Source organism: Cygnus olor, chromosome 5, assembly GCF_009769625.2.
Source record: "Cygnus olor isolate bCygOlo1 chromosome 5, bCygOlo1.pri.v2, whole genome shotgun sequence".
Taxonomy (NCBI): Eukaryota; Metazoa; Chordata; class Aves; order Anseriformes; family Anatidae; genus Cygnus; species Cygnus olor.
This window is the reverse complement of record NC_049173.1, coordinates 59,152,347-59,179,878: the sequence shown is the minus strand read 5'-3', so window position 1 is coordinate 59,179,878 and position 27,532 is coordinate 59,152,347. Positions and strand designations below refer to the sequence as shown.

At 39.3% G+C, this 27,532-nt stretch overlaps 1 protein-coding gene across 11 annotated transcripts in view; it reads left to right on the top strand.

Moving 5' to 3' along the window:
- The window catches only part of WT1 (WT1 transcription factor), a 96,356-nt gene that overhangs the window by 63,744 nt on the left and 5,080 nt on the right, over positions 1–27,532 (top strand). For 5 of the 11 annotated variants that reach the window (XM_040558733.1, XM_040558735.1, XM_040558734.1 and 2 more), the window contains 5 exons: positions 5,281–5,383; positions 6,766–6,916; positions 14,676–14,765; positions 16,448–16,540; positions 19,940–21,296. In XM_040558733.1, coding sequence (XP_040414667.1) covers positions 5,281–5,383; positions 6,766–6,916; positions 14,676–14,765; positions 16,448–16,540; positions 19,940–20,061 — 559 coding nt within the window. In that variant the 3' untranslated portion in view covers positions 20,062–21,296. Of the gene's footprint in view, positions 1–5,280; positions 5,384–6,765; positions 6,917–14,675; positions 14,766–16,447; positions 16,541–19,939; positions 21,297–21,397; positions 22,382–23,646; positions 23,673–23,769; positions 23,840–27,532 lie in introns of those variants that run through there. The other 6 variants (XM_040558726.1, XM_040558732.1, XM_040558731.1 and 3 more) reach the window with 6 other exon arrangements.

Sequence of the window (27,532 nt, the reverse complement as noted above, 5' to 3'; positions counted from 1 at the left end):
ACAACTTTTTTTTTTTTTTTTTCCTTACTGTTTGGTTTTGCTTGCATTTTAAATGATCAGCGTATTTCATGGACATTTGCTGTTTGCTGAGTTTCACTGGAAGGAAAATTACGTATAATGTTTGTAGAACAGTATTAAAACTGCATTTAAAACAGATTTTGTTTACAAGTGAATTGTAAACGTTTTTCTGTTTACCTATAGCAGTATTATTAGTAAAATTTGGAGGTGTAAAACTTCCTAGGTGGGATCAGTTCTATAATCAACATGAATTGGCAATGGGCAATGACCCATGGTCTCTGACACTCAATCGCCCCTTTCCCACTGATAGCTGAGGATCTCATTTTGAGGGAAGTGTTGGGTGAAACCCTGATTCCACTGAGGTCAAAAATCCCCAAAACTATTGAAGTCGATGAGAGTAGAGTCCCCTGAGACAACTGCTCATCAACCAGCTGGTTTTCTCATTGAAGATGGCAGAAGGGCTGTAATCTGTGAAATCACATTTTTTAATGTTCCTTTGCCTTGGAAAGTGCAGATAAATGCAGCTTTAAGCTCCACCCTCCGTATAGTATTAGACAAAAAGCAGGCAGAAACATGATCTTCTATATAGCTAATCAGAATCTCTTTGCTGTCTCCATACATATTTTTCCCAGGGTGCTAGGATGGTAAATATTTTAGCAGAGGGAATTAACTCTACTTCTCTTCCTTTATGTTCTGTTATCAACGGGACTAGCCCACACCCTCACTTTGCCTCATTTTTGGCTCTGTTTCTAAACCCTAAAATTCCTGTTCCTGCATTGAAACACAATTAAATTGAGGCTTAATGTGGTGCCTGTTTTATGTAATCTTGCTTTCTGGCTTTTTTTATTCTTCCAAGTCTGAATCTCATGAATCAATTTGTATTCACGTTTCATCTGAAATTTTCTAACTCTCCTCAGTATGCCCTAAAGCTTCCCTTTTTTGGTTTATGAAATAATAATAAAAAGGTTAACTTTTCAGATTAAGTTGTAACTGGTTTATACATTAGACAGACAATTTCAGTTTAACAAAGTAAAAATGGTGTGAGAGAGAAATTGCAGCTTGATTATTTTTTTTAAATATTCAGATTAGAATGTCATCTTTTATGAGTTTTTTTTATAACCACTTAGATTGATACAACTCTTTAAAGCTGCTCTGTTTTTCATCACACGTTCTCATCTGTAAAACCTTCATTTTTATTAATCTTTGTACAATCTGTACAACTTTGAGATTAATCATTTTAAAAGAGCTACTCTCCGAGTGTTAAGGATTTGCTGGACTAACGGTAAATGCAAGTGCTTCTAAATATTCTACAACACATAGCGCTTGCTTAGCATTTTATGTTGCACAAGTATCAGACTTTGTTTCCCAGTTATCTAGAGTTACATTTTATGGATTTGTTTCCCGGTCTGTTTCTGGCTGCCTAGAACCAGAGAGCAAAATATACCGAGTTGTTTTTTCACCAACTAACTTGATGAATTATAAATATTTATAGTCCAGTTCTGCCCTGTCCTGTTCCCATTAAAATTAAAGGGAATTATATATTTACAAGTAAAGGCAGGAATAGACTGGGAAGCCAAGTCCTTCAGTCCTTACTCAAGCAAAAATTCCTGTTAGAAACTGACAGGCCAATTTGGCTGCATCTTGCCTTGCTTAGTTTTTGAGTCCTTTTAGGACTTGTGAAGGGATTGGTCTAATGTCTCTCCTAGCTATAACTCTGGGGACTCTAGTATTTTTGGTTCGACTCTTCGCCTCCTGCTTATCCCCCTGGTCTTAGCTGAGTGTCTCTGGGGGTGAGGGAGGCAGCCCAGGAGCCGCGGCTGAGCTGCCAGGCGTGCTGCGTGCACTTCCCCGGGCTGCGGTGGTGGTGCTGAGCAGCCTGTCCTGCAGGAGGGAAGATGCGTGTCCCGGTCCGAGGAGCCTTTTCCTCCTGAAGTGTTCTTCTTCATCTACCCTGAATTAGCACTGCTCATCCGAACGGCACAGTATATATCATCTCGGAGGCGTCATCTTTTTAACTGACAGTACAGTTGTCAGTGGATCTGGGATGTACGATGTAGGTATTACAGAGCTTTGGTGGAGACCTATGATATTACCTAGTCTGGGGAGTGTATCAGGACAATTTTTGTTATAATTTTTATGCTTTTTGTGGCCTATGTGTATGAGGCATTGTCTGTTTGCCTAGTTAAATGTAGAATGCCTGACTAGAAAAGATGGAAATTAGGAATTTCCTACCCTCTTAAGATTTCCAGTTACTTGAAGTACTGGAGGTATAAATTCATTGGTTATTTGTATTGCTCATATATGTAGGACTGCATTCCATCATTATCTCTTGTATGCAGTAAAGCAGGTGTTTGAGTTTCAGTAATGTATTTAGGAGATTTGTGTGTGTGTGTATACATACATATAGTTTTGTATCAGTTTTATTTTAGTATATAATTTGCAGCATTACAAAGCCAGACAGCTGTGTAAGCATGGTATACCTTTTGTGGCATACACCACGGATGCACTGAGTGAAGAAGCTGGAATTAAAAAAAATGTATTTCACAATCAGGTTACTATCGATGCAGAGCTAAGGTTGGAGTGAAGAGAGCAGCAACAGGGACTGGTTGTGAAAACTCCCCTTCAGCGTTCCAGTTTCTTCACTAAGCTGAAGGAGCAGTCACCTGTTAATTTCTATCTCCCTGGAGGCCAGATTATTCCGTAGGGCTTTGTAGTGAATAAATATAATTTTAACCAAGGAATCTCCTGATTGATTTTACTGCCATCATCCATGTGACCACGCTGAGTACCAGCCAGGGTTGATGAGAATGTTGACCATGTAAAATGGGAGCTCTGGTTACGGCTTATTAAAACACCTCTCACAGGGAGCTGTGGCTGTTCACTTGTTCATATACTGTGGGTCAAGAAGCTCTGAAAAGTTTTAATGTTCTAGGCTTTGCAGTTGTGTGTACAGTTATGGTGTAGTATAATTAGAAATAATGGGAGGAAATTTCAAAAAGGCTGAATGCTGAGGAAGCCTTCCCAAATAAGCAATAAAAATTGAGGTGGAGATCATCCAAAGGATAACTCCCGTCCAGTGTCACTCTTGAGGGCACAGACAGGCTCTTTGTTCTGTTTCTTATTCTTGGGAGGAATTATTTCAGAACTGACTGGTCTTTACAAAAACGTTCATCACTGAAAGATGAAAACCATGGGAATTTGGAGGGAAAGTTAGGTTGGGTTTTGTGGCCTAACCTTTTACTGCGTATTGTTGTTTCTCCTTCTAAAGTTTCTGTCCTGCAAAGTCTTGTCTGACTCAGTGTCTCTTGTTTGTTGTAAGGCGTAAGGTTGCTAACGCAGGCATGGGTGAGAGGTACAGTTATGTGGAGTAACTAATGCTGAAGTTCATATTTACCCTTTATTTGCTGATGTATTACAGATCAGCAACGGCTTCTACTGCAGAAATCCCTCCTTATAAATAGCAGTTCTTATTTCTGTTTTAATTTGTGATTAACATGGCTATCACCATGGACTGGGTGCTTTTCAACTGTTTTTTTCATCTGTGGAGTTTCCTGCCTTTAAATAGAGAGGAAAATTCAATGCTAGTGGGGAGCGCGAATTGTGCAAATGATAATTTGTTACTTGTATTAAGGCACTAAGAACCACATTGGACCCTAAACAGAGAGGAGACCCTGTTCAGTTAGACATGGTACGTGTCTAGAGAAGTGTTTAATCCGTTTAAATCAGACAATGGTATTTCTCTTATAATTACAGAATGTTACAGATCAGAGATACTTTATTGCCACCACCCTAAAAATTACTTCATTATAATCACTCGGTTGCCAGTTAAAATTGAAACAAACGGAGCATGCTTTCCTAAAGGCATAGCCTTTCATTTGAATGGCCAGGTGGAGCCAGGATTTGAATCTGGTATTTTAGCAGCAAAGGACTTGATCTAAAGGAACGCATCTGCCAGGTGGCAGCCTGCAAGCCGCTATGTGGACGAGTAACAAGGAATGTGACCTGCATGCTGCAGTAATAGCTGTTCACAAATACTGCTCCCCTCCTGTTCAGCGAAGTTCACAAATGGTTGAGACGTCTCCCACATTCCAGTTCCACTGGCTGTTCTGCAAATCACTTAAGAGGTTTAAAACTTCCTTGTAATTCTACTCTGCACATGAACTTTGAGTGAAGAGAAAGGAAGGACCAGTGAAATGAGAGCCTGGGCCTCAGGGACCCCTTAAAATTGCTATTGCAAGCATTTGGCAAAGACTGGGATAACATCCTATGTATCCATCTTTGTCCCTAGCTGTGTGCCCTTGGGCTTTGTTCTGGGCTTTCTTATTTCTAGTGCAGTGTAAAATATGAACACGTACTGTTGCCAGTATATATGCATACATGTGGCAATGTCCACACTAATGTAACATACTTGTTCATTTACATTATTTTTACATTAAGAAGGTTGCAGACAGGAAAAACAGCAATATCCCTGATATTCTGGAAAGCAGAGTGTAGGATTTTGAAGAATAAATATAAGTAAATAAGCATATGATTGTGACACCCCAAAACCACAACAAAAGTTACAAAATTTTAAAATTGTCACAATTCTGTGTAAGGAATCTTGATAATTTATACCTTTTTATTTATTTATTTTTATAAAGGGTTAATTTGTAGTGTATCCTGCAAACTGATATGTGGGATAAATAGTTTGGACATTGATTTGTAATCTCTGTTTATGAGTACATGACTGCTATTCTTATAAATGTCATCACTTTCTTGGTAGTATCTGGTAATATCTGAGTCATGAGGTGCTGACAAAAATCCACTGCACTTAATGTGAAACTTGAGGCATTTTGCTCATTCCAAAAGATATTAGCAATAGCCAGCCCCACATTTAACTGATAAATAATGTGTACATGTGCACATGACACAGTTATGCTGCTATGTGGATTTTTTCCCCTTACCTAAAATCTTTGTGGAAATGCATCAGAGTTCAGATCATGGCTTTTTTTTTTTTTTTTTTTTTTTTTTTTTTTTTTTCTGGACTGCCTTAATGGATACTAATAGATGTATGCATGGAGTCAGTACATTGTGCTGGAAGGGAGCGGGTTCATATGAAGGTGGAGCAGGTTTCCTTTAGTGAATTCCATTTGAGCTTGGATAGCCTGGCTACAAAAGCGAACTCTACATACGTTATCACCAACTTAAGAAATGAAACCTCTCAAATGGAGCTGAGTAGTGAAAAATATTTCATTTCTCCATTATTCTCCTCTTTATTTACAGCCATACAGCAGGATATGAAAATGAGAACCACAGTGCTCCCATGTTATACAGCTGTGGGGCCCAATACAGAATACACACCCATGGAGTTTTTAGAGGCATACAAGTGAGTATAGAAGGCCATTCTTCATAGGGAAGTAAAACTGCTGCCTGCTTGTAATGGTCACTTACTACTTACTTCACTGGTTTTTATAAATCCATCCTTGATTTCAGTTTCCCTGTGTTATCAAGTAATGCTTGACATAAGTGTCATGACTTCACTGAAACCACTGAAGTATAATACAAGATTTCTTTCTGAAACCGTTGTTTAAAATTGCTTATTTCTCCTTCTAAAATATATCTGTGAAGCAGGATTCCTTACCAGCTTTTCCAGATGGTTCAAAATTCAGCTTCCAACTTCTAGCTCCAGCCACTTTGGCCACGTGAAACTTCTGTGGTTACAATGGACCAAGTCTGATGACTGCATAAAAAGTACTAGATGACATTTTGCTTTTAAGGATTTCTGAAGCTTTACTAATTCAAACACATTTCCTTAAAACAAAATATAATAAGTGATTGTTTCCTAATGACTAAAGAAATATTTGGAAGGAACTTATCATTCATGGGAGTTAATTTCCTCCCTTTCTGAACAGTTATATCATTGATAAATATCACTGTAAAAAATATACCTTCTTAAAACTGATGGCAAAGTCATCACATAGTACTTGTCTCTTCTGTGTTTCTCCTTCTGTGTTGTCAGCCTGCATGAATGTTTTTAGACGGCATTTTTTCTCCTATTCTTTTCTCTACGGTTTAGTAAGTCATTATTCAGTAGCGAGTTCTCAGAAATAGGCTCACGAGCCAGCTTTTTGTTGAGTGAATAAAAGTAAGCATGGACATTGTTTATGGAAGTTAATTATCCCAGAAGGAGAAGATCACCTTTGATGGAACATTGTGACAGAGGCCAAAACTCATTAAAGCTGTACTATTCACCAACTCCACCTGGACAGTTTTTCTTGTTTTATGTTTTACCAATTTGTATTAACCCAATACATAATTTTTTCCCATACATTAACTTTGCGTGGATATTTAAAATATTTAAAATATTTAAATATTTAAAAGAAGGGAATGTTACTCTGGCTAATGCTCTTATCTATTACATTGGAATATACCTAAAACTATTTCATATGCCAATGAGTGTTACTTTCATCATTGTGTGATTATACCTGAGGTTAGAATATGGCCCATTTAGTCTTGCATATAAATATTGGTGAGAGAATTTAGTGAGTAGAGTTCACTGTGTTTTACCTTATTAAATAATTTTAATAATCTGGAAGTAACAGATTAAGGTATACTAAAGTTGTACTTCATTAATGTAGAATAGAATTCAGTTGCTTGTTTGCAGTGAGGTATATTTAAGTATCTCTTTGTCATGGAGAAGTGCCCCTGACTGTTTGCCTTTCAATATGCTAAGCAAAAGCTTGTGAACATACACATCTGTCATTGTAGGATGTCCGACGGGTGCCAGGAGTAGCACCAACTATTGTCCGATCAGCAAGCGAGACAAATGAAAAACGTCCCTTCATGTGCGCATACCCTGGCTGTAACAAGAGATACTTTAAGTTGTCCCATTTACAGATGCACAGCAGAAAGCACACTGGTAAGTGTCAGCATTGATGGCTATCAATCAAGTTAGAGCACTGGACAGCAGAATGGCTAGGGCGATTCTGAAACAGTGTAAAGTGCAAGAGATGAACTGCCAGGTCAGGGACAGTGAGAATGTGCCAGTTGGGGTAGATGCGTGCTGTCACTGGGGCAATCCCCCTTTTGGATGAGAAGACTGTGAATCTAGCGAAATAAAACACAGAGCAACCCTGACAGCAAGTAGATCACCTCTCTCCCTCTCAGACTGTTATAGGACATCATTCAGGGCCATTAATTTTCTTCTTCTTTCTATTTTTCTTTAATTTAGGAGCATCAAAGCTTGCTCCAAAATTTAACTGTTGTTAACTACTAAGAAGTTCCCATTATTTTCTCCCCTTATATAAGCCGTGTCTGGTTGGGGTTGGAGGCAGGGACTGGCAAAGGAGCTTGCTTGCTCTGGGATCTTTTCATGAAGAATTGAACTTGAAGCCACTAATTCGTATGGTGAGATCTGGGTTCTATCTGATTTTAGGCAATCCAGTTTACGTCTCAAAATGTGGAAATAACATGTCCTGCTGTATCTTGCAGGCTATTAAAAAGGACTGTTTCCCCTATTTGAAGATTTATACTGTTGGAAGTGTGTAATTATTATGTGTAATATCTTTAGATATGCATCTTACACTTTTTTTATTGCCTATCATATTTTTATTTAGACAGCTCTTTCTGTGCTAATTTAGAAATCTGTGAATAAAATCTATAAAAATGGGTGTTCAGTTAACTGTGAATATAACAGAAGGTCAAAGGGATAAAACAGATAACAGGAAGGTAGTCCATATTGTTGTGACTTAGCAGATTGTCTAATGTTTCATTAAAAAATAGTTGCAAACTTTTTCTTTTGGATACTGTGTAGTGACATTATGTACTTGCATAATGCCATGATAGGTAAGAAATGAACATTAGAAAGCATTTTTAATTTCTGAACATGCAAGTTGCAAAATATTCAGATGACATCTTCATTTTTGCTTAGATTACAGATGTGAGATAATTTGGATTGTAACAGTAACAGTCTTCCAAGCCAAAGGTCTACAGAAATGCTATTATATTTTTTTTTTGTAAATAAATTGGGAACAGAAGAAAATTTGTAGATCTTTTGGGGCACATTAACAGCAGTATTTTTCTTGAGTATGCCTAAGCAGTTCTGAATTTTTCTCATAATCACTATTTCTTTCATTTCTAAATTGATTTACTCTGTACCTTAGCAATCATAATTTGTTTGTTTTGGTTCTATATTTTATTCCATTTGGTTGCTTGGCTTTCACAATATTATTTTTGGATGCACCACAAGGACACATCTTACATCTTTTTTTTTCTTTTTTTTTTCTCCCTTTAAATGGAGAAGATATCTAGCATTATACTACTTATAATCTAGGCATGTAGAGTCAGAAAATCCCCAGAAGACACAGGGGACAGGACTATGGAAGTCTAGCATCCCAAGAGAGACTTCTTCCCATATCTTTGAGGTCATAAACACCCCTTCCTTCTCCTTTGGTTTATGCTATAGTGAAACAGGGTATAGGAAAAAAGTTTTTTTCTCCTCAAACACCTCTTCTGTTAAGGTGGACCCAGATCTTTCTACCATTATATTTTGATGTTGACCGTAACACTTCTTTTTTTCTCTCAAATGTTTGCAAGGTACTTTCTCTAAGCGGCCAGCTTGACTCCCAAAGTTTGTATTTGCTGATAAAAATGTTGCCATTGGTAAGACAACACAAGTTTTCAAGGTTGGCTGCAGCTAAAGAGAGGAAGCTAGGGGATATTGCACTGCCAGTATGAGAATTGCTTGGGTAATTGCTTAACTTGCCTGGGTGAGGCATTCAGATTTAGGATCAGGAGGGAGTTCTCCCCTTAGTCAGACTCGTAGGGACAGTTAGGTTTTGTTCCTCAGCCTGTTGTATAGTTACTAGCTATTTCCTGTGATTATCATCTGAAAATTGTACTTAACTAAATTCCCAGCTGCTATAAATACTTAGGACATGATGCCCTTCATTTCTTGTCTGCTCCTGTAGCCTGTTGGTCCTAGCTTTTGGGAGTGCCTGGAGAACTATACTGCATGGGAGCATCTGGAGCGGATAGTCTGTGAACACTTCTGAGTTAACATCTTTTCTTGGCTGCTTGGCGCTGTGGAGGGTCTGGACTTGGTGCCCATGTGGTCCTCCTCAGTCCTGTGCTCTTCAGCACTCCTTTGTCAGTTGAACTGACTGTTGTGGTGTAAAGCCGTCTCCAGTCTCCTGGCTATCTGACCCTGAACTTGCCTCATTGTGGAGAAGGTGGTCATCAGAAAGGTGTGTGGGAACAGCACAAAGCTGCGCCAGGGGAGGTTCAGCCTAGACATGAGGAAAAATGTCTTTACTGCAAGGGTGGTGAAACACTGGGACAGGCTTCCTAGTGAGGCAGTTGATGCCTGCCAGTGTCCAAGAGGCACTTTGACAATGGCCTCAATAACAGGCTTTAACTTTTGGTTAGCCTTGAAGTGGTCAGGCAGTTGGACTTGGTGATCTTTGTAAGGCCCTTCCAACTGAACTATTCTAAATCAAAAGCAAAATTTACAAACCAGTTGTCTCCAAAGGCAGATCAATCATTGCTATGAAGAATTTGTGTGCTTTGTTGGTAATAGCTACAATTGCTACAGTTGACACTTGTCTTCATCTTTTCTCCACCTCTTCATTGTTAGGTGAGGGGATATCTTAACGGACCAGTATGACTAAGGTTGAGGTTACTGGTGCTTGCTGATAATCATGTAGCTGTCTCTTAGTTTCTCTGATCACCTTTCTGTCTGTAACTCAATGAACTATGTAACACCACTTCCTACTAAATACAGAAATTGGGCTTAACGGAGTTAGCAAAATCACTTAGATGGAAGGTAGTTGGTAAACATAACACCTAATATCTTACTAAATGAACGGCTGCATCTTTTCTTCTTCCACTCCAGCATTTTGATGGGGAGGAATCGTGACAAGCCATTTTGAGGTTAGGAGAACTGTCAGATATTAGCTCAAGTGGAGTATAATTTGTTTGTTTGGTATACCTCTCTACAGCCAACGTATAATTTTACGCATCCTCCTGTAAGATGGTTCTGTATTCACACATGGGTTTGAAGCTCTTCCACCTTCCTTAGTGTAGAGTTAGATCAATTTTTAAATTATGGACACGATTTGAAAATAAACTAACATATATCTCCTATTAAAACAGCAGATGGTATCCTTACAGAATAACGTTGACTCTTGCTTATCTTTTTCCTTTCTATCATAGATATTTACAGAGAACTTGGCTCATCAGGTCTTCCATTCACCAGTTGCAGTATTGCAAAATCAAATAGGGCCCTGAAGCACAAAATTGGTTTCTGTAATCTGTTCTTACCAATGTTTCAACATAGCCTTAGTTGAAAATATGTTGACATTTTGTACCCTTCAAGACTCTTATCCATTGTTAACAATGCCTTTATTGAAACATGTACAGCCAAAAAAGCTTTTTTCTTATCTTGGTGTATTTTGCTGCAGTAGATAGGCCCTGAAAGGAAATGCAAAAATACATATAACTTTTCAACAGTTCAGCAATTAATGTGAGTTGTAGTCCTGTAGCAGACTTCAGAGATTTCTTTGTGGAAGCAAGTTGATGTCTAGACCTTCATTAATTTAATGTATGGAGGAAATATCACCACACTTGCTTCAGCCCCTTTGGGTATAGCGCCACACATTGGAAAAACTGTGGATTTACCCTGATGAAAAACGGAGCACTTTTGCAGATAAAATACCCTCTGCCTTTTTGTTAGGCATATTCTTCAGCCTTACAGTGCTCAACTGCAGGCATGAGTTTCTACAATAAAATAATAGAATCTGTAAATCAGGAAGGTAATCCTTTATGTGGTAGGGGACTCGGCTCTTGGTGGTGAATTTCTGAGGCTCTAGGTGGTGTAAGTAATGGTCTAATAATCATTTTTACACTACTCATCTAAGGATTACTTCGTTGCTTTGACTAAGCCCGTATCTTTTCACTATGGTGTGTGTTACCATGCTGCTAAATGCCTTACAGTCATTAGTGCAGTTCATCATTGCAACACCTTTGAAAGACAGAGCTATATCCTCTGTATAAGCAATGATAAATGGGTGTCATTGTGCTTGAGCTAGGAACTGCACAGGCACTCTTGCAAGAGTCTAGTGTGGTAACATGTAGATTAGAACTTTTTTGCCAATTTTGCTTTGGAATACCTGTATCTTCAGTGGGCCATGGGAGACTGCTGGGCTGGACGGACCTTTGGCCTTACCCGTTATGCACCACTTTTAGGCTTTCATTTCTGTTGGATAAAATAAGATCATTTATGTATTTAAAATATGAGGTCAGTTTCACAGCAGTAATGATGTCTTCTCACACCTGAACTGTGTCGTGAAGATGACAGAAAAAGTTACCTATGAAGGCTCCCTATTAAACAGAGACGTAAGTTTTCTCTAAGTTTGCTAAAGCAAATTATGTTGAATAGAAACATGTTACACTAGTGTAGTAAAGCTCTGATTATGGCATTGTGCTCATTTGCTTAGTTGGATATAGAAGCAAAAGGGTTTATGGCGGTGAAGTGAGTATAGACAAGCCTTCAGATTCTCATTCAGACTTGCCGTCTTTAGTTTCAAAATCAGCCTCCTCTCATGTTTTCTTGTTAGCAGCAGGCTTTTGCTCTTGCTGTATGCCTTAATTAAATGGAATGATTGTGAATGTTTGTACAACTGCTACAGCAGTGCTAATGTCTGTTTCTCTATGCATCTGTGCAAATTAATTTTCACAAGAGGAGGCGTGCATTCTTCCTCTAGTTTAAGTTAATCTGCCTTGAGCAAATAGATTTATTAAAAGTGTTTATTGTGATAAATGCAAAGGCTGATTCAGAATTCTGTGATTGTTCAGCTTTTAATTTTCTAAACGTTTTTCTAAATACTGTTCTAGGAGAACTGCTATTCCACCTATCCTCTCTCATTTTGACTATTTCATTATGGACCAAGTGTAGCCTTTTTGTTGCATGCTGTCTTTTAGTAATGAACTGTAAATAATTGTGGGAACCTCTGAGTCACAGGTGAAAGGACAGGTGAAGCTTCATCTTCTTCTCCTGGTTTGTTTTGAAATTGTATAGGGCCACATCAGAAGGTGACAATATTATAGGGTATTTTTTGTGCATTGAGAGATTTCAGCTGTTTAATGGAGGGGCTCTAACAGTCCAAGAGTCCCTTTCTGTATAGTCATTTAATGAGGCACCAGCAGACTTTTTCTAATCTGGGACGTTTCTGTCATCCTGTTCTACAGAAATTTATGGAAGCTAACAGGTATGTGTCAGTTGGCTTTGGCAGGCATTTTGCTTGACACTAGCTGACATTGAAGATGTAGAAGGAAAGAGAAATTAGGATTTCTGTCCAAATATTATGCTGCCCCTTGTTTGTTTATCTTTTGTCTTCTGCAGTGTCAGTATATCTCTGTGTAAGCAAATTGGATCGATTCCTATATGCATTGGTTAAATTTGTCCTCAATTTAATCAAGATTATATTTCAAAGTATAAAGAAATACTTTAAGGTACATGCCATCAGACCTCCTATACTGTTTTATTCAAATACCTCCTTAACTATCTTCTGCGTTTATATTGCAATTAGCGGACAATCATCCTGTCACTGCATTCTGCTCTGCTGACATTCCCCCTCTTAAATCTGCCAAAGGGCTGAATTCCTTGGAAGTAAGTGGTTTCTGAAAAGCAGGCACCCCCCTGGGAGTCCTTGTGGTCAAAGTGTACGGAATTATTTCAAACACCTGTGGCAACTTTAATCCCTTATGCTAATAAATTAAGCACGACAGACGTGGAAGTTATCCACACCTAAGTCTGAGAACCAGTAAACTCCGTTGGGTGACTGTCACAGGAAGTTAACTTGTTCTTGCAGATTTAGTTGCTTTTGTGAAGTTTTGATCCTACCTACACCAGTATGAATTTGGAATGCTGCTCTTAATATGCTACTTATGCTGTTATCTAGATCAGAAGGCTTCTCCTTTAAATGAAATAGAGGGTACTGGTATCTAAGACTACAGTCCTGTACAAATACAGGATAGCTCTGTCAATAAGCCTTTCAAATGATTCCATAATAGTTCTTACCTGGTGTCTAATGACAGGCCGAAAAAAATCTTTCTGAAAGCAGAAATGTCTGTAGCCCCTTAATCCAATATGATGCCCAGTTATCCTAATGATTTCAAACAAGTATTTCTATAAGACACAGCAGTTAACTTTCACAAGTGATGAAGAAGACGAACATGGCATCACAGACATATTCCTCTGTAGTACCTTAAATTTACAGTTCCCATTCAAGATTGCAACTGGTGCTCAGAAAAACCTTTTCCTTATCATAATATAATTGGAAATGCAGACACTTAGAGTGAAGATTTATGAGTGATATGTATTTAAAAATACACCTGGAGAAATTAAACCCACTCCACCCTCTATTTTCAGCTGTTTTGTTCTTTAGGTCCTTCATGCTTGATCTTTGTTTTATATCTCAGCTTCCCACAGTAGATAAAGCAGGTCCCAGCTGGTCTAGTGTGTACCTTCCAGATAAAGTCCAGGATCTTCCAGCTTTGCAGTGAGAGATGCTTCCTTAGCTCTTATGCTGAGGCCTCTCTGCAGGGCTGTGGCATTGGAAACAGACTTTATGTAGGTATAATTGTAATTATATCAGTCTCTTGCAGGATTGCAGTGTTGTGCAAAAGGGCCTTAGAGTAGACGAGAATCAGATCTAAGATGTCATACAGCTCCTCGTGTAACAGCATACGGATTAAGTTTTTTCATGCTGGCCAAATCTTCACCAACTCTGCAGTATGCTACAATCCAGCAGTGTTTCCCTCTTTCCTCAAGGTCCTTGATTTCTGCATTTCTTTTTGAATCTTTACGTGTTTGGTGAAGCCCTTTGCATTGAAAACCATGTTCATCTGAGACACTAGCTTATAGGGATTTCAAAAACTTTATTTATTTATTTATTTTAAGTCAGAAGCTTGCATTTGATCCTAGGGAGAACACTTCCTGAAGAGCTCTGCAGAATTGTACGGTGTGGAGGAAGAGTTTATATTCACATGAAGCTTTGCAATAATCCATGGGCTTGCCTGCGGGAGGTGTGCAGCTACATGTGAAATTCTATTTAGTGGTGCTTTACAGAAGAAACATAATTTGTGTTTTGCAGAAGACTGCGTATATTTCTGTGGTGGAATTGTGCTCTTCATTTTCTTTTAATTCATTTAGTATAGTTAAAATTTGCACCTCACTTGTTGAGTTTTTACTTCAAAGCCAATTTAGAGCAAACTGCAAGTTGTTCCCTTGTACAAATGATATATAACTGAAACAGCTGGAAAGAGCTTAATGCGGTTTTCACAGAAATATAAAACAAAATATTTCTGTTCTTTTCCAGAAGAAAACAATTTAAAAATCATGTAACCTTAAAGTTTTTTGTAGCTTTTGCCTAGTTGACCATTTTTTAGAATGAACAGATTTAAGATCAGTGACAAAGTGGTAAAATTGTGCCAGCCCTACCCTACTGATTCCAACACAGCTGTATGGTTTTGTAGCAAATGAGACTGGCCTTTCACTAGATTGCTTTAGAAATGAAGGAAGTCTGCACTTCTTATTTTAACACACTGAATCTTCAGAGTCTAGCTGAAGTGTTCCCCAGTTTAGCCACATTTTCTGATAAACCATTTGTACTTTGCAGGTGAAAAACCCTATCAGTGTGATTTTAAGGACTGTGAACGAAGATTTTCTCGTTCAGACCAACTCAAACGGCACCAAAGACGACACACAGGTTTGTTGGCAATGCACTTCTACTCTTTAGAGTTCACCTTTATATGTGAATTGTGATCCAAAAAGTATACTTGAAATTTCTATTTTCCTGATGTTGTATCTGCTCATGCACAATGCCAGCAGTGACAAATTCTTAAAGTTAGCTTTAGGAAGGGGGTGCAACTGTTCTTGTTGTTGGCATTTCTGCCATGGTTGTATATGCAAGCTTTTTGTCCTGCCACCATCTTTTTGAAGCAGCTTTCTAAATGAAACTCCTTGCTTTATATGGTATCCCCAGTATAGGAAATACATTATTTTAAAAACAGTTCTGCAAGAAAGAATTGCCAATGAGTAATCTGATAAATGCTACTGTCGATATTCTGATATTTGTTTGGCAATGCTAATATGTGAATCCTGTATGTGCGTAACCTGAAAGGCTGGTGGAATTACTGTGCACTTGCACGTGGAAAGCAGAAGGGAGAAGGAAAAGCCGCATCAGCTAAAAGTACCTAATTCAGCAAGACACTTAAGCTTGGATTTGAGCCTTTGAATTCTGCCAACTAAAGAAGAATTCTAGGAGTATCAAGGAGAGAAATGTTGAAGATCTGGCTGTCTGGATTGTGCTGGAGTGCAGCTGGCCAAAAATAACCTGGAAAGTGTATAGCAGCTGTTAACATACTGTGGAGAAGGCAATAGCAGTCATGAACAGGTCTGGGTCCTAGCTAGACTTTGTGAGCCTTCTTTGTCAATCATTTACTGGGTGGAATATTCTAAGACAGCCCAAACTATTTTTGAGTTCATTTGAAATTCAGCAATTTGATTTTTGCTCATACACTATTTTCTGGAAATATCAAGACAGCCCGCTTCAGCATTTCTGGAGTTCTTGGAGGCCTAGATTAACAGGGGAGACAGCTGTTCTCAAAATCACAGAAAACAAGATGACAATGACTCTGGCCTCCTGTTTGGAAGTTGAACCATGAGAGCACCCTGCATGGGACATGAGGAGGGGTTTTAGAATACTCCTCTGATTAAGCTGCAGCAAGAAATTGTGTTTGGGTCTCCTGTATTTCAGGGAATTGTCTCACAATTGGTTTACTCAAGTTCTGTGGAGAATTTCTGCCTACTACTTTTACTAAAGATGTTCTATCCCACTGAAATGATATTTAGAGAGGAAGTATCTCTGAAAGCTGGTGGTAAAAATACTTTGTTGGGATGATATGCTTTTAGCAACTGCATACTAGAACCTTTGTGTTAAGCAATCTCAGAGACTTACGTGTAGTGTGTAAAGTAAGTAGCAGAAGTATAAAGTTAAGCCTGCTGAGAGCGTATAAAAATATACCTCTGTGCTGCTATTTTTCTCATGCCATGTCTGCTCGTACATGATGGCAGGAGTGTCAAGCCATAGGATCAGAATTAATGGAAGTTTGCAGATCCTCCTTATTCCAACAGTATAAGTGGGTGTTTATTTATGCTGGTGCTGTTTGGATGCTTCAGACCCAGACATTGGAAGAGGGGTTACAAAGGGACTGTGTGTGGCAGCCTGATTAATGACTTTTTGTAATGTGTAGGCATGAAGCTGGGGGGAGCAGTTAGAGTAACTAGTAGAAAAAAATCCAGATTTTTGAAAATACAGAAATAGCTGATGTCATCCACTCTTCCAAAAAGTGTTGGGATATAAGAATAGATTTTTTTTTCTCTATTCAGGTGTGAAACCCTTCCAGTGTAAAACCTGTCAGAGAAAGTTCTCCAGATCTGATCATCTGAAGACTCATACCAGGACTCATACAGGTAAAACAAGTGCGTAAACTTTTATTCACATTTATATTTCATTATTTATTAACTTTAAAACAATGTTGTTGTAAATTACATGATTAGAAAGTCTCTTAACCAGGGATTAAATATTCAGAACATCAGAAATCATTTCAGAGTATGATGATTAACCAGTGTGACTACATTCCCTAAATATCATAGTCACTTTTCACAATGGACTTTAGGTGATTTTTGAAACTACGCTTTCCTTTGTCATGTTTAAGGAAATTTCAGCTTGGTAAAATATATTTTGTCAGCTATAGTGAAACGAACATTATGGTCTCAGCCCACAAATGTCAACTTGATATATTGCCTTCACTGAAAAAACCTACAGGACAGAAACTTTAATTCTAGCTTCAGCTGAAGGTCTGTAATCTAAAGTATTCATGCCTACTCATGCTTCTCCTAAGTGTCAGTTGAGCCTAATGCAGGATAGCACGGCAAAGCTCTTGCTGTTGCTGCTTGTACTGTAATCTCTCCAGAAGATAAAAGGAGTGCCTTTTGCAAACTCACACTGACAGATGCTGAAGTAAAAGCTTACTCAAATATTCAAGGACCTTTTTGTAGAAACTATGATATTTCATATAAATACAGGGGAAAAAATAGCAGGCATTTTAGTCTACTTTGTCCTCACATAAATGTAAACACCATTAAGAGGCAACTTCAGCAACCTCTATATTTTAGTTTTAAGTTTTAGAATTATTCTTATGAAGTGACATTTTATGTTCCCTTCCACTACATATGCCATATTTTTATGAAGTGATTGTTTACCAAGTGCTTTGACATGTTACTAGATGTCACAGTGTTTTCTACACCGGGGCTAACCTTTTCAAATTCAGTCTCTCTACTGGTGGACAAGGAGCCAGAAAATCCTTTTTTCTTCTGCTAAGGATTCTTTCTTCTTTTCTGGACCATAAAAAAGACCTATTAAAGACTTTCAAGTATAAAAAAGAAATTTTAATAAAGAGAATGATTCACAAGAATAACGGCATTTTCTGTGGCACCGGCCAGATAAATGCTTCAAGCAGTGATGATATCTGCACTTGCAATCTATAAATGGCAAAGGGCATGGCCGTGTTACTGGGTTCTCCCTGTCATTTCACGCTGAGCTGCAGGATCTGGTTCTGGTTCTGGTGCATGTGTATGAAGCAAGATATTTTCATAATCACCAAGAGGTAATATTCTGGTAGAGACAAAATGACAAGTGGTTGCTACATGTTAGCAAATTAGGAAAAACTATATTCTCCTTCACATTTCACTGCTAACTGATCTGATAATTCATGGAAAGACTCCATGATCTCCTGACTTCAGTAATTTTTTACCCCAGATCAGCTAAATCAGTGAATAATTACTCTCTTTTTTTCTAGTGAAACTAATCTCCCTGTTCTAGTTCTTCCTTGCTCCACGTGATCCAAGCCCACCCTGCCCTCGTTGCTGAAAGCAGCCTCACTTGAGCGCTAATTACCTCATAGCACAGACCTTGGCCTGGGCTCGCTGCCTGCCACTGGCTCAGGTTCTGTGGGGGCTCTGCAGCTCAGCTGCCTGCTGCTGTGACGATGCTCCTGTCGGCAATGTTGGATTTGTCATGCTCCTTTGACTGTTAAATATACATATCCTGAGAGGAATGAGCACGAGTGATAGTTGGGGATTTTTTGTGTCCATCCTGCGCTGTGGTTTCATTCCTCCTTCATTCCTCTCTCTGTTTTGTCCCCTAAATTTTGCAAGAAAACACTTAGCTCAGTTTAACTTGTTCCATGTTAAATCTTGATGAAGGGAAGTGCAGATAACTTTCATCTCTTGTGGCTTATTTGTAAATCAACTGTTAAACTATTTGGTAAGCTACAAATTCAGGGCCTCTTGTCTATTTTTAGCAATTGAAATGTTATTTCTGATGTCTGTACAGTGAAACTATGTAAGATAATCTGTGCCCAGCACAGAATTAACAGATTGTTGCCCCCTGTCATGAGTGGACAATTGGAATTGCTTGTGAAACAGCAAAACTCTTTGCTGCTTTTATTGTGGTAGTTTAGTGAAAAATTGGCCAGTAATACATAGCTCGCATCAGTTCACAGGATGGTTTTGTTAATGCTGCTGAGATGAAAGAGGACCACTTTATACAATGTGATTTTTATCAGTAGCTCTGACCAGATCAGCTTCGTCCCATACTGTTTTATGCACTCATGTGAGATGGTTGATGCTTTTGCCAGCATGTATGTTAACTGGATAAAGTAGATTTTAAGTCAATTTCCCTGCTTTATATAATCTGTTTATTGCATGGGATTTTGCAAACAGAAATACACAGCACTTATGCCAATGCCAGATTTGCTTTTGCCTGAATTTGGATGTTTGTGAAATGTACAAAGTGTGAGGCAAAGAAGAAAAGAAGATGGTTGGGTGACCTCGTACCACCCCAGTGTGTCTTGAGTTGGAGAGTACGAGGTGTATAGACAGCATGGAAGAGCCCAGAGCTGAACCTACTGTAAAATACTGCATCTATCTGGGGCAGTGGAGGGGAAGAAAATGCAAGTCTAAAAGAAACACGAGTCAGTGGGCACTGCTCTGAGCTAATGAAAGCATTCCATCAGCATTCCTGTGGCATCAGACACACAGCCTGAAATTCCTCTTAAATATTGTAGAAAATAGACCAGATTAAACTGTAAAGAGGTGATGGCATTTATTGTTAAAATTGTATCTGCTTTGTTTGGGGTCATTTTTAGTGAATTATTATTATACCTGTGAGAATGTTAGAAAAATACTGAATATTGGGGCCTTTAAAACATCCCATAGATGTGAATCTACTTTATTTAGACAGTAGTGGGAAACTTTCAGTCTGGCTCGGCAAACTTCATGTTGACTGCTGTTGCTTCTGCCATATTCCTTTACACTCACCAGTTTCAAGGAGCTCTGGGCAAAACTCATTGAACTTGCAGGAAAAACTCTCCTTGACTTGAGGTCAAGCTCTAAGTAGTCACTGACAATTCTCACAGTGACTAACAGTACGTCTGCACCACAGTCAGAGGTGCAACTGAAGCTTGTGTGAATGCCAGAGTTACTTCTAAACCAATTCATCCAAGAACTGAGAGTAGCATAAACATGGCAATGGGGTGTTCAGTAAAGTCCTGTCTTCAGGAACAATCCACTGCAAAATGCTCTACATCATGTGGAAAGGCTGTTGGTAAACATCAGCTGGGGGAGATGTAAGAAAGCACTGAGTGCTGATGTGAGCAGTAATTGAGGGCACTCCCACACCCTCTCAGCATGGCCCAGGATGCCTCTCCTCCTGCCAGGAGATCTGCCTAGCTCCTAACAGCCCCACAGAAAGAAAAGAAATATCAGTGTCCCAGGCAAGCTGTATACCCAGTTAATAACAGGGTGTTTCGTTAACAGGTGAAAAGCCTTTCAGTTGCCGGTGGCCCAGCTGTCAAAAAAAATTTGCCAGGTCTGATGAATTAGTTCGTCATCACAACATGCACCAGAGGAACATGACTAAACTGCAGTTGGCCCTTTAGACAGTTCAAACAAGTGAATAAACCAGATGGGACACTATGAGCTACTGCAAACTTTATCAGCCATCTTCGATCACCTCTGTCAGAAAGCTGCAGCTGTCTTCGCATCCCATTTGACACAAGTTAACTAAACCGTAGGATTCTGCTCAGCTTTGTCTTCCATTTGGACTTACAAAATTTCTTATCCAAAAAGTTCAGAAGATTTTTATTTGTGATTTTGTTAAAAAGTGAGCAAGATTGCCGCAGTTTCAAGATTACTCTAACCTATGCTTACCTTCCATGGGTGTTTCCAGTTTTCTGTTTTTATTTTCGCTTGAACTTTTCTAGGTACATTTTATTCTACCTTTTTAAGTCCAGCAGCAGGCAGAGTGATTAGTCCCTGTTGAAGGTAAGCTTTATGCTTACTACTTTTGTGCATATCCTGAAGTTTCCAAATGCTAGTACAGTTATCCTCACCAGATGAGACAGAACAATCAACTGAGATACTTTCGGTAAGCTTTGTACTCGTACTGCCAAAGGGCAAGCTTTTAAAGTTGGAAGCAATGCTTCTGAATTTCACAAATCAAACCTTTTTTTTAAAGAAATTATTTCTATAGCAGCTAAAGCTAGATGAACCAGAACCTCTGTACAGAAAATAAGAATCTTACCATTAAGTTAACTTGTTTTTTAAATAATCACATAATTGATCCCTCCGAACTGTTTCGTTTGTCAAATAACTCTCTTTCCCTCCACGCGCCCCCCCCCTTTTAATGTATTGGTTTAAATTTATTCCATCATGCGATGCATAGATCTCCTTTACACAAAAGTGATTCCAATCATTGTAGACATTTGGGATTTGTTTACAATGTAAAGCCACACTGGTTATGTGGCTAGCAAGCTGTATAAACTTAAAACTGAACTTTTAATGGGGCTGGTCCAGGATCTCCATTAACAGATTACTCTTAAGATAAGTAACTTAAAAAGACTCTTTGTCAAGTATATGTGAAAAAGACATTATTAGCGTAAGGAAATATATTGTTTCAGGGTTTTGGGAGGAGGGGTTTATTATTTACTTTTAATTGCTTGAAATTGTGTGTATATATATATCTGATAATGTATTGCTCTTAGACATCTAAAATTAGAAAGTGTATAAATATTAGATGCATCACTGTTCTGATGTTGTTGCTGTTACAAACTATTGATAACACTAAGAATGTAACCTGCATTTTTCACTGAGCTTTCAATTAAAGCCCATTCAAAGAGAAACAAATGAGAGTCCAGCAGATGTCTTGTTTCATGTCTGGTATTAAATTTCAAATGCCCTGTCCAATAGTATCCATTTTTTTTTTTGTATATAAAGGTACCACCAGCACTGATGACCACTAGTTAACCTGTCCAGGTCTTGACCACAATTTATCCATCTCACTTGGGAATCATACTGGCAGCAGAAAACAGTGTCAAGTTTCATATTGTGCTATAACACAGTTGCTTCAATCGTTTGTCTTCTTACAAAAATATTCCTTTTCTTTAGATCTATAAGATTTGTATAAAGACTTTATAGAATAGTACAATCCAGTTTATAAATAGAAGTATTGGCCTTCTGTAGAACTGTGCTGAAACCATAAGCACAGATAACTTCTTAGATTACGATGTCATACGGTGACTTTTAAGTAAAAGTTAACTTAGAGTTGAGGTGGCTTAAATCAGTTCAGCAGGTTGAAAAAGACAGTCTTTCGTAGATGATGAAGTGTGAAAATGAAGATAAAAAAAAATTATTGTTTCTTTGTCATACTGCCTGCTTTTCTTTGGAAGTAAGTACAGCCTGCCTGAGCGCCCTTTGACCTTGCAAAATATTTGTATCTCTTTAGCAAAAATCTTTAATGTATCTTGCCAAGCTTTTTTCTCTAATGTACACAATGGAGTTCTATGATGGGTTGAGCTTTCTCTCTTAAAGTGCAGCTGCATCGTCAAGAAAACTCAACAGTTAATTCTTCAAGTCCTCTTTTTCGCTTGGGTATTGCATCACTGTTAATTACTGTTGGGGTACTGTGACTCATTTGTATCAGTCAACTTTATCTTTTGCTGCCAAAAGACAGCATCTCTCTGGAGAAACTCATAACAAGTGTGGCAAACATCAAATATTTGGAGTGAATGGTGTATATAAAACTGCTCAGAATTAAAAAATAAAGCAACTCCTCCTGCTTTCTTGAGAGAAAAGTTCAGTCGTAAAAACAATGTCTTCTGATTTACCCAGCAATGTTCTGCAACTACAAAACAATGTTTTTCAGCCTGCACCCAAAATAGAGAGCTGTCAGAAATGTTTATACTAAAAGCCAAAAAAAGAAAAATCAACCTCCAGTTGTGCCTGCATTAGTCAAACATAAATAAAACTATCTTTTGTGAAATATAACCAAAACTCCACTGCAGCACGGGCCAGACTTCCAATGACCTGTGAATAAGTACATCCATAGTTTTGCTGCTTGGTGAATAGCATGCCAAATAATAACGGTAGATGGCTACAAAAATGAAGTATGGGGTGATGAGTGATGGAGTATGTCCTCTGGTTTTCGCTGTCGCCCCTTTTTCAATGAAAGTACTTACTGCTACTCTATTGTTTGATGCTCATTATGTCCTCCAACACTCCAAGTACAGTGAAGACAAAGGTAAATGTTTACGTGATTTTTTTTATTGTTATTCCTAGTCATTTTACAGTCTTTGTTGTGAGAGGCATTTTATGTCTCTCCCTCTCATTTCCCTGTTTCCAAGATTCTATCAGCAAGGTAAGCCACTTTTATTGAAGTGCTGTACTACATGAATTTCTCAGAAGCAGCCCCCAGATGCTGGTTCTTGCAGCATGCAATTCCTCATTTTGCAGCAAGAAGAAACTGCTCAGCAGGCCAGGTTTCTGTGAGCTTGACCTCCGTATGAAAGACGAGGGGGCTGCACTTCATTATATCTTACAACTATCCTTAACTCTCTGGAAAATTTTCAATTCCACAATTAATTAAAAAAATCTTTTATGCCTCTGGCCTGTGTTCTTAAACTGCAAATAGTGACTGATGCTATTTTGGCTGATGGTTAATGTCTTACTGTGACTGACATACTTTTCCTGTTCTGTAGCTTCCCTCACCCCCAGAATACAGAATGTTAGTGGCATAGGTAATACGTGTACTTTTTCTTGTCACTTCATGATGTACAGTATATGTTGGGTAGGAAAGGGAACATTATCTCTTTTCTCTCTGATGTTGTCAGCTGAGATTCAAGGATTCCCTTGCACTGATTTTTTTTTCAAGGTAGGTGAATCCAGCCAAGTGTCCCTTCTGCTTGATAAACACCTGAGACCTAACGTGCCTGAACTGTAGCCACATGGCCATACTTCTGGTGCACATCAGATTCTTTAGGGCACAGACTGTGTTGGCCAAGCAGGAGGTACAGAGGCATTATCTGGCTGCAATTAGGCAACCAACAAGAAGGCAGTCCTATCCTCCGGACATTCCTGTAAGGGAAATAGGGGACTAGCAGAGAAGTAGCTCTTTGTTTCTCTCTCCGTGTTGGGTTAGGAAACTCGTTCATTTTAGATGCCACTCCAACCAGGCCTATCTGTTTCAGGATGTCAGTAGGATTCATTTCACTGCTCCAGCAACCAACCTTAGAGCAACTGAGAACAGGTCCTGAAGATGAAGGTGGGTGCTTTAAATGAGTTTTTCTTCCTCCTTCCCCTTCTCCAAACAGGCACTGAGAAAACCCTATCATGCACAGTGTTTTCCAATCACCAGTGTGACCTGACAGCAAATCCAGTACGGTAAGCACGCTGCTCCCTGCACCATGTCCAAAAGTGCGACAAGGCTTTGGGGTGGACCGAGGGGCCCGGAGATGTGCGCAGCTCCGCACCTCGGAGCTGCCAGTGTCTGGCATGAGGAGGGTACATGAAGGCAACCATGTGGCAGAGGTGTGCTGCCAGAGGATGTGCAAAGGTTGTGCTGCTTCATCATGCTTGAGCTCTGTTTGTACCTTCCCCTTGGGGAATGTAGTGGCAGGGAGAATCACTCGGCTTTTGAGCTGGAGAATTCCTCCTCACTTCAGGAAAATGCCCCCCTCCCCCAATTAACAAAAAGGTAATTAAAGGCAGTGTATGCAGTTCAGAATGGCAGTAGTGGATGAGAAAGGCCAGCTGCAATATTTGGGAAGATCCAATAAAAGATTCATGAGGATCCTTTTAGCTATTGGAAGTCCTGATGACACGAAGGAGTCTAGTGAAAATGAAGACCTGGTCACAAGAGCAATGAGTTTAAAAAAAAAAACAAAAACAAAAAAACCCAAACCCAAATCCCACCCCCACTGACACCATTCTAAAAATTAGACAATTAAGAGTAAAACCAGGAATGTAGCCAGAACTATTCCACCTCAAATAATAAACACAAGGATAAGTTGCCAAGTGAGGTCAAAGAAGCAAATGGTAAAGTGAGTTTAAGAGACAGCTAGACACTTTTATGGGGAGAGAGGGGATTGAAGGATACAGTGACAAAATCGGGGGTAGAGTTGAGATAAACTCGGAGGACAGGCACGGTGGGCCAATAGCCTCAGAGAGCTCTGAGCCCCCGGTGCTCAGCAGAGGAGCCGAGTGGCTATTGGCATTCTGGGGAGACTTTCCAGGGCTGTCAGCAGGGTCCTGTGTGGGACAAAGGGTAACTGTCGGAACAGTTTCTGAACAGACAGGAAACTGTCAGAACATCTTCCTGAAAGGAAGATGAGCCTGGCAGGTAGAAATGGGTGAGCTCTCAGGTGCACTGGTTCTAACTGCTGCCCTTGGTTTCACTGGTGACATGCCCCGACAGACTTGCTAAAAAGCAGATTTTTTTAAGAACTTCTACCCAAACAGCTTGTCTTCTAGCAAGTTACCAGCACAGAGCACACAGACATCAAAAAAACAAAAACTTTTTTTTTCCGTTTTTCATGAGAGACTATTTGTAATATAGGAAAGAACAGGGTTGGCTAGAATATGATTTAAATGAGGCAGAGACAAAATACACAGCGATTATGTTCTTCTCTGCTTGTACTAAGCTTTGCATACTTTGATGTCAGCACAGCCTGCGTTGATTCCCATAAAAAATACTGGCAGAACTTCCGTGGCTTCAAATAGCAGCATGATGAAACCTGGTTTTATGTGCTCAGTTTGGCCATCAACTGGGTGATCTTTAGTCCCTTCCAACTCAAACCATCTCTGCACTGACAAGCACATTTGGCTTTACCAGCACAGTGAGGTTCTTAAATAATGGTGGTGAGGTGACCAAGACCGTCATGGCCACTGGAAATCAGTCAGAGCATCCAGTAAATGAAGTGTGGTTTTCCATATAGATTGAAATCCAACCAGACATGCCAGCTTTGAGACCTCAAAGAGCTCTGACCATTGAGGATGATCTGAAAGGTGGCATTCTTCTAGAAGCCACATGTAACATGGGCAGGTCTTGGGCTGGCAACTGTAGGAACACAGGAAGATGCTGCCCCAAAGAGGCTGCAAGCCATAGGTAAGGTGTTAAAATTCAAGTGTTTAAAGGCACTGAAAATCTTGAATGAGAAAGTACAGTACAGAAAGTACAGGGCTTTTTTTTTTAATCCTGATGACTAAATGCATATCCCACAGGTGTAAATATAATTTAATAGCATCACTGTTTTTTTATGTGAAACAGGGTACGTATGTTCTGAGGAACTCTTGCAGAGACAAGATCTTAAGCTGCAAAAATAAGCTGAGCAGTAATGGAAAGCCCTGTCAGATCATCCTGGCTTGAATGGCTAGATACATCTAATATAAAACTAGGTGCCTTTCCCCAGCATCAAAAAAGCCCTTTTGGTGCAAGAGGATTTAAAAAACCACACAGGGTACGCCTTTAGTATGGTGGTGCAGGAGAGAAATACGCATGTATTTATTTTCAGGCCGTTTCTTTTTATGGCTCATTCACATCTGAGTCATGCCCCAGAACTCCCACTTATTTGAATGAAATGTTGAAAAACATAACTGAAAAAAAATGTAACTTCATTGCCCAGAAAAAATCCTGCCCGAGAGTTGTGTGTCCTTGTGCATGCGCTCTACTAGTACAATAATCACATCTGCTTAATGTTCCCTCTTGGGAAGGTCTCTGACATTTTTAACCATGTCACTGAGGTTTTTACGTTAAGTTATGGGCCTAGTGACACAGCAAAGGTACATTGTAAAGGCAAATAAAGAGGTTTTTATCTACTGTGTGCTAAGAAAGTCAGTTCAACAAAGAACTATAGACTAGAAAGCTTTTTCACTTTCAGACACTAGGTGGCTTGTCCTAGAAGGTTTGCTTGCTTGTACGACAGCTACATTTCTGGGAAGGCAGTATGGCCAAGCCACCCGCTGCAGCTGCAGGAATTTCCTAAGTTGCAACAGAAAGTTACCATGCTTGCAAAGCAGCACTCAGAGCTGCAGAGTATCATGTCATACAACTCAAAATGTATTGCAGCAGCCTACATAGGTTATTATTACAGCATGTATCCAAGTGGACCTGGGTAGCTATCGAGAATCACTGAATTTTTAAAATCTGGTTGCTGTTTGTCTCTGGTATTGCCTGGGGTCTTCTTCAAAGGCCAAGATCCTACTGTCCTTGAGGTTACCCAGAATGAGGCTTCATGCTCTGAAGAGGTGTTCACTGTAAATCACTCACTGCTCATTACCTCGGAAGTGTGGAGATGTGTGTTTCTTTCTGTTATTGGAAGGAAGAATTAACAGAGAATCAAAGAAAGGAAAGACCACATGGCAGCAGGATTTGAATTGCCTGCCGCAGATATTGCCCTGGTGAAAGCCCACTGGACTGCTTGAAATATGGATCTCAAATTAGTGCTTGCACTGCTGTGGAATGAATGAAACCTTCTAGCGACTGAGCTGCTTCCTCCGCCTGCTCGGAGCTGCAGGGCTTCAACACGGCTTGCTGCAGGCTTCCCCTTTATGAAGGCAGTCTAGGGAGGATGAACTGCAGTTTGCAATACTGAAGGTCATCACGCAGGACAAACAACCTAACGACAGTCCAATATTTCTTAGCTGTGTAAATTCCTGGTGTCTGCTTCAGGCAGAATCCAAACACTTGTGTCAATTCTGTACCATGCCCCAGACTGCCAAAAAACATTAATATAAGCATATTTATCTGGGCTGCAGTGTGTTACAAGAATTCATTAGGACAATATGTGATATGGTGCTGAAACAGAAGGCTGGGTTTCTCTGGCCAGAGATGAGGAAGTCTAGTCCCTGCTGAACTTTTACTACTGATAAAGACAATGTCTGCTGGCAGCATTCATTTTTTACTAGGCCATCTGCATCTAGTCAAGGATAACTTGACTTTCTGAAAAAGCCATTCATCAGAATCAACCCTGTACAACTTTCTCTTGATGAGTAAAGCAACACAAAGAAAGACCAAGATGGTTAATAAACTTCTTTGGGAGCAAAAGGTCAATGCTGGTGTAAACAAAGCAGTGTCAT